Source organism: Solanum lycopersicum, chromosome 5 (genome assembly GCF_036512215.1).
Source record: "Solanum lycopersicum chromosome 5, SLM_r2.1".
In the NCBI taxonomy this organism is placed as follows: Eukaryota; Viridiplantae; Streptophyta; class Magnoliopsida; order Solanales; family Solanaceae; genus Solanum; species Solanum lycopersicum.
The window spans coordinates 67,437,554-67,448,255 of NC_090804.1; the positions used below are offsets into that span (position 1 = coordinate 67,437,554).

The 10,702-nt window shown below is 36.3% G+C and overlaps 1 protein-coding gene across 7 annotated transcripts; it reads right to left on the reverse strand.

Annotated features, from left to right (window-relative positions):
- Positions 1-1,316: 1,316 nt before the first annotated feature.
- LOC101245949 (nudix hydrolase 2) lies at positions 1,317-10,702 on the reverse strand. Of its 7 annotated transcripts, none has more exons than XR_011221464.1 (10): positions 10,336-10,702; positions 9,493-9,725; positions 7,746-7,811; positions 7,522-7,659; positions 6,472-6,549; positions 6,306-6,356; positions 6,152-6,186; positions 4,729-4,837; positions 3,453-3,709; positions 1,317-1,595 (listed from the first exon to the last, which is right to left on the reverse strand). XR_011221464.1 is itself a non-coding variant. In XM_010323086.4 (10 exons), the coding sequence occupies exons 3-10, from the start codon at positions 9,670-9,672 to the stop codon at positions 3,503-3,505; spliced, it is 864 nt and encodes a 287-aa protein (XP_010321388.1). In that variant the 5' UTR covers positions 9,673-9,725; positions 9,866-9,935; positions 10,336-10,475; the 3' UTR covers positions 3,291-3,502. The 7 variants fall into 7 exon arrangements, 5 of the variants coding, with proteins under 5 accessions (XP_010321388.1, XP_004239814.1, XP_069154666.1 ...); XR_011221465.1 differs by lacking the exon at positions 1,317-1,595 and adding an exon at positions 2,908-3,118; XM_010323086.4 differs by lacking the exon at positions 1,317-1,595 and adding an exon at positions 9,866-9,935 and having other exon boundaries at positions 3,291-3,709; positions 10,336-10,475.

Here is a 10,702-nt window from a genome sequence, read left to right on the forward strand (position 1 = left end):
ACTTTATACCTAAAAAAACTCAAAATTAAAACGTCTAATTAATAATAAAAAAATATTTATTATCACTATGTCACAGTTCGTAGCTTCTATTTTGATTTACCTTGATGCATTATGTTAACTTAAGAGGGAAGTAAATTGCTAAGTAATTAGTGAATGTGTTTAATCCCTTTTTACCTAATATTTATCACTTTAAACATAATAATTATTACGTAATTTACATCAAATCATCACTTAATCATAATAAAATTAACATAATTTAGTATATAAATTGGATCCAACAAAACTTTTCCACTTTGGATCTTTGATACTCAAAGGGTTGTTGCACATCCTTTTCAACATTTGAGTACTTTTGGCCAAGTTAATGCAAAGTCGTTTTCCAATGAAAGCCACAATGACTAAATATCTGTCCACCATTTGCCACATAACAAACTCCCTCCGTTCACTTCTACTTATATAGTCGAAATTTTACGCGCTCATTAACAAACAATAATTAATATGAATAATTATCACAATATTTATATTAATTGATACATAGATTTAGGTCCTGAAAAATTGATTTAGCAAATAAATAATTGATGTTGATGATAAAATAAGAAGAAAAAATTATATGCTCAAAGTGACAAATAAAAATGAACGAGTGAGTGTTATTATGGTGAACATATCTTGATTGTGGTGGGGTGATGTGAGATTCTCTCATCTTTAATCAGAGTTTCGAGTTTGAGTCTTTGTTAATGAAAAAAATTATTGGGTCAACATCCCTAGAAATAGAATCCACAATGTGCAAATGCAGATTTAATCAGCCCTAATACAAATATCAAACACTGAATGAAAAAAAAACTGGGCCATCTCGAGGATTAGAAAATCAAATTGGGCCCTTAGGGGTACTAAGTCTAATAAGCGTTTCTTTGTTTGTGTCTATTTTATCAATCAATTTGTTGATGAGACAAACGAGGTTTCCTAAAAAATTGATAGTACAAGGTACTCACTTTAATTTATAACTGCTATTAGTGGTTGTTCTTTTATTAGATTTGATTTTACTTGATTACTTGTTTATTTTATATATATATCTAAGAGTTATATATTAGCCCCAAAGCATTTCAACGTTTATTACGTCTTTCCTCATATTGAAATTGTATAAACAGACTTAAAAACATTTCATCGATTACTACACCCTTACTTGTCTCTGGATGTGTCACGACCCAAATCCGGGCCGCGACTGGCACCCACACTTACCCTCCTATGTGAGCGAACCAACCAATCTACCTTAACATTTCAATGTAATAACAACAAAAAGTAATGCGGAAGACTTAAACTCATTAATAAAAATCAATAATCAACTTCTATAACTCGAAAACTTATCATTATCCCCAAAATCTGGAAGTCATCACCACAAGAACATCTACAATCAAATGACTAAACTAAGAGTATTCTAAAAGCTAAAAATACATAAGAAGCTAGTCCGTGCCGGAGGTTCAAGGCATCAAGACGTGACGGAGGAGATCCAGTCCAAGCTAGAAGTGTTAGCTCACCCTGAAGATCCGGTGTGACGGAGACTGGCTTGAATTACTGTTGAGTCGAAGATGACGGCACGTTTGCTGCATTCCACAATTAAGCAAGAAGAAAACAATAAAAGTAGGGGTCAGTACAAACACGGGTACTGAGTAGATATCATCGGCCAACTCAAAATAGGGAACAGTATATATCAAGTATTATCATAAATCAACTATAAAACTCAACATGTAACAACAACAAGTACTATAATCATCAATAAGTACCATCAAATTCACACATGAGGACTCAAGCCCCAATACCATACTCATTTGGGAATCATGTTCGTTAGATTGAGTATATTAACATCTTTCAAGATTCTTTATCTGTCCTCCTCTTGTGTCGGTTCGTGACACTCTGATCCCCTAATTCTATGTGTCGGAACGTGACACTTCGATCCCCTACATGTGTCGGAACGTGACACTCCGATCCCCTACATGTGTCGGAACGTGACACTCCGATCCCCTACATGTGTCGGAACGTGACACTCCGATCCGCTAAATCTATGTGTCGGAACGTGACACTCCGATCCACTAAATCTATGTGTCGGAACGTGACACTCCGATCCACTAATATCATTCTGTAAATCATCAAGCCTTCTCTATACCAAGGCATCCTCAATCCCATTACTTTAATTCATCAAGCCTTCTTCTATACCAAGGCATCATCATTAATAATGTATATTAAAGTTTCTTTTCAAGATTTGGAATTCAATATTTTTGATCATGCTTATCTTATCACAATCACATAATCATATTCATGCAAACATACAATTAAGCATATAGTAGGGTTTACAATACTACCAATACATATCATTCTCTATTAAGAGTTTACTATGAAAGCATGAAAACCATAACCTACCTCCACCGAAGAATTGAAATCAAGCAAGTTAATCCTCAAAGCTTGGCGTTTTTCCTCTTCTTCTCGATCGTTTCTCTCTCCCTTTCTCTGTCTCTCTTTGTTCTTTCTATTTTTCTTATTCCCCCCTCTTTCTTTTACCCTAATTAGTATATAACTAAGAATAAAAGGTGGCAATAATACCCCACTAATTAGCTTAGGGTTACCTCTTTTAACCCTCAAGAATATGAGTTATTAACATAAACCCACGAAGTCTATAATTAAGGAAAGAATAGTCCAAAAACGTACCTTAAAACTCCACCAGAAATTCGACTCTGCCTGGGATTTGCGTAACCTGTGACGGGCCGTCGTGCCTGCAACGGTCCGTCCTGCAGGTCGTCGCAGAGTTCAGAGACCCAAATTTCCTCCAAGGGTCTGTGACGGTCCGTCACACCTGTGACGGTCCGTCCTGCCATTCCGTCACAAAGTTCAGAGAGTTGATCCTCCGTACCCAATTTCAGATTTTCTAAGTATTTTGGGACGAGACCCCCTCGACGGTCCGTCGTGCCCATGACGATCCGTCGTGGGGTCCGTCGCTTCTGCCAGTTTTTCCAGAATTGAAGTTTGTTGCTCAAAACGACTAAACGGGTCGTTACAGGATGTCTGTGTATACACCATAAGTCTTTCCTCATTTGAACGTTTAGCAATCCTCAGGAAGAGATCCATCGCACATCTGATTCATGAACAGATAATTCATAATCAAATAGCTTGACATACCTTAGAAGGCTTACTTTTTAAGGTGACAATTGCTCTATGAAGACTCGCTTTCACTACGACTCTGATAGGTTACTTAACCAAGTGGACTATGAGCCGCGGGCTCATTCTTCAAATAGGCATACTTGTCATGAGCCAAGGCCAATCAAAGAAACTTGAATACACAAATAATTGTTGATGTACACTTGAAGAATCATGTATAATATACAAAAATGTAAGCCTGAAAACCAATGTTTCCATCACATCATTTTTGATCCCATGTTTATTCCATCAATACTAAAAACGACTTGCACCTTTATAAACTTCATTGAAGTCACGGTGACTCGAACTTTCTATCCATATATTAGGGGTCGTTGCTGCTACCGGTTGTTCTGACATTGCCGTGCATGTACAAGTAGGTTTTCTTTGCAGAAAAACCGGTTACTGTAGGAACTGGTGAGAAGCCTGTATACCTACCCTCCATCTTCGCCGAGCATATGTCAGAGATGTATCTGAGAAGATCATGTCCTTGGACAAATGGCTGAGCTGCATATTGTTCAAATGGCATCCACTGCAAGTAGAGGACAAACAAAAAGTATTTAGAAAAAACACGAGCTTGGAGCGTGCAGTGCTGAACGGCTTATTTGACGCGTATGAACTTTACTTATACATTCACAAGTTTGCACATAATTTTTTTTTAAAAAAAAAATACTTTATAACGGTGGTATCCATGTCTGTTTGCAAACATCTCAACTATTTAATCGGTACCTACTATCTCCCACCACTATAGACACCATGTAACTCTACCTACCAGGACTTAGGTAAATGAGAAGAAAACGAAAATGGAATCTCAGCCCCCTATGATTTTCACCCACTCAATAGACCGTTACGCCGCACCCTTAGGTGCAAGCTTGCTCATGTTCTTTTTTAATAAGTAAAGTTTACACATTAAGTTTCCAAGAGTAAGTTACATTGATCCATGTTAACTTCCTCCATTCACCTTCAATAAAGCTCATGTCAACTGTTTCTACTTGATTACTTTGTCCAACAGCAAAACCACACGAATTCAGCTAAAAATATTCCAAAGAAAATACAAGAATTGCTTGGAGGGAAAAATGTTGTTTGTTCAGGTTCCTGGAACTTCTAATGGACTGAGAAGGGGAAAAGGGGAAATGCTGAAATGGTGAAGTCAAAGAGCATTATTTATCGGCATAATACATAAACAGACACTCAAACTTGACCTCAACTAGCTAGTAAACGTTCCAACTTTGAGTATGCACGTCTAGACACCTCAACTCATCTCCATTTTGTCAATTGAACAATCCAACTTACAAATGATCATTTAGACACCTATAAAATTTATGTGCCACGTCAGCATTAGGTCTCCACAAGACACAATGTGATGAATTGGAGTGTTTAGTTGACAATTGAAACCAAGTCGAGGTGCCTAGATGTGCCCTCTCAAAATTGGAGTGTTTGCTTGCCAGCTAAGATCAAATTTGAGTGTCCGTTTATGTATTATGCCTTATTTATTTAATAGCATTGACATAGAAAATCCTAGTCCAGAATATTATTTTGAACAGCATGTACCTGGGCAGCCTCTATTTCTCTCTCTTGCATCTGGATATCATGGGAAAGAGGTTGCAGCATGCAGACGAAAAATAGATCTGACTTGTCAAAGAATGACTTGTGACTTTGCCTGCAATTCAATTAAGTCGTTGTTCATACACATGAAATGCAGCAAGTATAAACATACCAAACATGTAAGGACAACATAAGGTTTCATATTTTTACGTAAAAAAACAAGAGATTGTAGCTTTTAATAATATGTGGGATGAGAACATGGACTCCTTATATTGTCTTGGGCAATCCTCCCTCGTAAGCTAAGGTTTTGGGGTTGAGTTGGGCCCAAGATCCATTTCTTATTTTTGGTAAAGGGCCAAAGATTCATTTCTTTACATGGTATCAGAGCAAAACCCATCCCAATTTTCATATTTGGTGTTGGACCCACATATTAAATTGTCCACACACTAGCTGTCTAGCTCTAGGGGTGATTGAGGGAGGGGAGGGGAGTGATTCTGAGTAACTTTATCGAGATAAGAAGCAAATTGTGAAAAGGCATGAAGACTCTCACATGGAGGGTCAAAGGAGTGAGTGATCTCTTTATATGGTTTGGGAAAATCCTCACCTCATGAACTAATTTTTGGGGTTGAGTTAGGCTTAAAAGCTAGCTCAAGATCCATTTCTTTACATGGTGAGAGACTCGGGCTCATCCTAATTCATTGTTTGCAATTCGCGCTCCAAATGTCGTCCTATTAGGGAGAATGTTGGGATTTCCACATCGTTTGTGGGTAGAGATGGTAATGGGGCGGGGCAGGTTGACCTTAACCCGCAAAAATTTTAACCCGCCCCGCATAATTTTTTTTTCAACCGGCCCCACATAAATTTTCGAATATTTTCCTTTTTTGATGTAAGTTTGATGCTAAAAATGAAATTCATAAAAATAAATTCATTTTCTTATTAAGTTGTATTGATTTAATAGATAATAACTTAGAATTTTATTTTTTAAAGGTCAATTGAGAACGCATGTAAGAAACCGTATTAATTTAATTGAAGCATTTTAATTTACTATCTCGAGTATTTTAGTAACTTTAAAGATATTATCTTAATAAATAATGTTCTATAACTCTTATAACATGTAAAAAGTTAAAATTAAGTCTGAACCCTCATAAAACCGCCTAGACCCGCAACCCACCCTGCCCCGCCAAATTGCAATCCCTATTTGTGGGATGAGAAGCCAATGTTCTTGGGCAATCCTCCACTCACAAGCTACCTTTTGGGGTTGAGTTAGGCCCAAGATCCATTTCTTTACAAGCAACATCGTGATATTCTCAATGACTATGTCTATGTTGTTGGCATTCAAATTAAAAGGGAACAAGCATAGACACCAGTACACCACTATATAAGTACATATTATCAAGAATGCAGTACATTTAAGGCAGCGAAAGAGAACCTGAATGCCAGTAATTCTACAAACTTCGCATTAACCTGTATCAATGGATACCAAGTAAGTGAGTGTTATTACTATTATCCCAAATCAAAACTAATATTTGGAATAACTAGTTTTGTCAAACTTAAAAACTATTAAAAACTGAATTCTCTCTCACCCCTGTCTCTTCTTTCACTTCTCTGACAGCTGCATCAGATATATCTTCACCCTGTGGATGAAAAATTCAACATAATAGCAAATATTCTTGCAGCTCATTTGCTTTAGATTTCCGCTATTTTACTTAGACTTTTTTATATGGCATAGAAGTTTTCATTTACACATACCTCATCAACAACTCCGGTAGGAAACTTCCACACACCGGTTCCACGGAATCGTCCACTCTTTTCTTGGACAACTAGCACCTAAGATTTTTAAGAAAATAATTATTACAAGTACTCCAATAACTAACATGCACTATGATACCTTAATTTAAGTTTCTTTTAGAAAAAACAACATGTGTTGTGATACATACATAGCCAGATAGCTGTATATAAGTATAGAAATGCACGTAAGCTGGATACTATCTGAATGATGTACAAGGAGAAAGTAAAACCCTTCTCCAGGAAAAAGAAAAAGAAGAAAGAAAGGGTGCAAGTATCCAACAGACAGGAGGTGGGGTAAGGTGGTCTGACATACTAAATGATATTTAAAGAAAATATTCAAGCAAGAGACTGGGTTGAGGTATGAAAACGTAACATGCTGTATATACAAAAATATATCGTCATACACTCCACACTGAATTCACCTTCTTGACAAGGTCAATAAGTTCGATAAAACCAATGTGTGCAAGGAAATTACGCCAATAATGTTATATATACTTCTATTTTTTTAATTTATTTTTTTATAACTGAGAAATCTGCCTGTGACCCGTCCTTTGGACCAATCACAGCCTTCTAAACTCGGTGGATAATGGGCCCGCCCCTCTACCCTTCTCCACTTAAATATTGGGCTTCGCTTTGCATGGTGTGGAGCTTGAACCTATGACCTAAGCCACAAATCCTCCACCTTTTGACACTCGAGCTAGGCCTTGGGGGCTATATACTTCTATTTCACTAGATAAGGTACCATTAGTTTCAGTAACAAGTCATGAGTATAGCCTTGACATATACAAGTTTTAACAGATCTCAGGCACTCTCCTTTCTTAACACAGTTATACACACTTGCTCAGTCGCTAACTACAACTTTTGCCTACTTTGACTGTCTTCTTCAATCTTTCTATCTTCTGCTTTTGTCTTTGGCACTATTGTCCCTTCTATTAGTACTTCAGTAATTTGGAAGTTAACTAGTTCATTCACATTTAAGACGAAAATACAAGGAGTAACACCAAAACATACCTCATTCCTTTCATTCACTACGAAAGCACCAATACCCACTCTATGTGTAGCATTTGCTGGAATAGTGTTAGCAGTTCCAGGCAGCCAACTCACAAGCATCAAGTATTTTGGTTCTGCGTGGTGGTAATAAAATCCTTCCTGCAAAACAAAAGGATAATTGTATCAGAAATTGACATCGATTCAAGCCAATATAATTCAACCACCATAAAAAGAAACAAACCTACCTTGACAGCAGGTTCAACAAGCATTACAAGCTCAATAGGCAATTTGATCCAAACACCTTTTTTACCCTACAAATATGTCCACCTATCATCAAGGATGCAATATGAATCAAAATCTTGCTATAAAAATTTAGACGTCCAATTAATCATGGCAATACAATCGGCCTATTTTTCTTTTTGAAAAAAGGGGTAGGGGAAGAGGAACACAAGATGGGAAATTGAACTCTCACCAACAAGGTGAAAGTTGGGAAAGTTCAGGTAGACGTAGGATTCCTCTCAAGCAGCCTTTTCAAAGATAGGTATCTCTATTCTCTAATAGACTAGTGTAACACCACCACCACCACCCAAACAAACCCCAATTATAAATCCCTGAATTTGGCAGTGTAAATTACACAACATCTTTCAAACACCAGTTCCTTTTTCTATAGCTCTGAATGAGCTGGTGTTCAGCAGATTGTATACTAAATGTTCTACAATATTTTTTCAAGGTCGAAGTCACCGCATGCACAATGGACAACACATAATGTATAACAGCAGCTCAGGTGATGTTGAATTAATAGCCTCATGACAAAAAAATGGGTACATCTTATACTTCTAAGCAATTACATTTCAACCACTGTTAAACTGTATAACAATCCTAAATTTGTGATTTCAGATGTCCCGAGCAAGAAACAAAAGGGTTAGATGTTAAGGAGCAAAACAAATGAAGATGTGCATGAAAGGAACGTTCTTTTTTCTTTTCTTTTTGCAGTCATAGAGAACAAACCTGCCAGATTTAGATTTTGCAGAAGATGTGGCAACTCAAGAGCAGTCCCTCAGTCCCACCCACCCATTAAGGGAAAAAGAAAGAAAAATAACTCATCTACAGTTTTATATGATTCTTTAATAATTGTTGTGCCCGGACAACTTCCGCGCACTCGACTATTCTATCGAGTACCTGCTATCTCGCATCACTACATGTACCAAGAAATTCTGTGCACCAAAACTTAGACATATATAAATAAGTCTTTGTTGGAATATGAACACTATTCTCCAAGGACTTGCCCCACCCTTAGGTGCAGTACTACTATTTTAAGATAAAGAACCTTTTGCCAAATTTATTGTTATTTTTGAGTGAGGAGAGACACCCTGCAACATTTCCAATGAAGTAGGCCTGATACACAGAAAAAAGCTCTTTCTATCTTTACAACAGTGGTAACCTGGGCCACCTTCTACAGACCTCAATTATTCCATTGGATACTTGCTACGTCCCACACACAGTTTTAGATAACTCTATCCACTAAGACTTATGGTATGATTAAGAAGAAGGAGAAAAAGATAAGGAATCTTCCTTTCTCAACTTATTCGCCACCTTTATTTGGATCCCCCAAAAAAGAAGAAGATATCTTTGCTCAAATTCACTACCAAGGGGAATCTTACATAACTAACTTTATGAGTTCAGTGACATTTGACAAATAGAATCTGAATAGTGGCCCAATAAACAAATATTCCCTCCGTTTTAATTTGTTTGTCTCACTTTCCTTTTAAGTTCGTTTCAAAAAGAATATCTCTTTCTTTTTTTGAAAACTTTATAATTTTAACTTTCCAAGTGACATGTTTAAGACCACAAGATTAAAAGGCATTTCGATACATTTTACATATCTTTAGTTTAAATTCACAATATTCAAAAAGTATTCTTTACTTTCTTAAACTTTTTATAAAGTCAAAACCAGACAAATAAATTGAATTGAAGGGAGTATATTTGTACTACCTGTTGTCTCCAATGAGAAAGTGAAGCTCTAAGCAAAGAAGCAAAGACAGAAGGGTCCAATGGCTCATTAGTCATTTCAACCGTCACCCCACCATAGTCATCCTCTTTTGCAGCTAATATTTTATCCACTTGTTCCATTTCTTTCTCCTTTGCCATTGCTGGAGTTGCAGAGCAACTCATTGATGACCTTGTATTTAGATTAATAATTCCACACCTAATCTTGGTCAATTTGCCTTAAAATATTCACAAAAAGAAAATGGTTAAGACTTGTTCACAAAGTTAAAATCACTAAAGGGTCAATCAAAGAAACTAAAATATAGCTAAATATTTGATGATGACGACAACAACATACCCAGTGTAATTCCACACCTACCTCTAACCTCATATATGCAAAAAAGTTATTTCCAAAAGACCCTCGACTCAAGTGCAACAAATCAAAAAAGCTACGAAAAAGAAAATACAACAGTTCAGAAACATGTCAATTAATAACAAAATCAGCACAGTACATAGCATTCACCAATAAGAACAGTAACAACAACGAAATAATGTGTTAAGTGAAACACAATAACAACAGATTATAACAGATATCCAAAAGCAAGAAACTACATGTATACGACTAATACTATGCTAATAGACTCCCACCAAGCCTAATCAAGCTCAACTACCTACTAACCTTGACAATTTGCTAAAATATCCACATAAAAAAGATGTTAGACATGGAAAAGGCTGACCTAATCTTAGACAATTTGCCTAAAATAATGACAATAATTGATTAAACTTGAGCAAGATTGAAACTTTCACCAAATGGTATACTAAAAATAGAAAAATAGAAAAAGGGGTCACCTTGATTTTGGCAGAAACTGAGTTTCACCGGACGGCAAGAGAAGAAGTGACGTTTTGAGCTAAAAAATGAAGTTCTTGGTGAAAGAAAAGTAGAACGACATATAAATTTGATTATCATCTATTGCTATTGGGAAAAAAATATGCATATAAAAATTATACTTTAGTAATTAAAAATGAATAATAATGGAAGAATGAGGATGGATCTCCAATTCAATAAAAAAATGAGTAAACGTGGAGATAGGGAGAGAGGAAGGCTGAGATTGGAAGGAGTCAAGAAATAATTTTTTTTAAAAAATGGTGGAAATTGGAATGGTAGTTGTGTAGCCAAACTCTTTCAAGCGAAAGTGAACCACACTCTCTCTTCTTC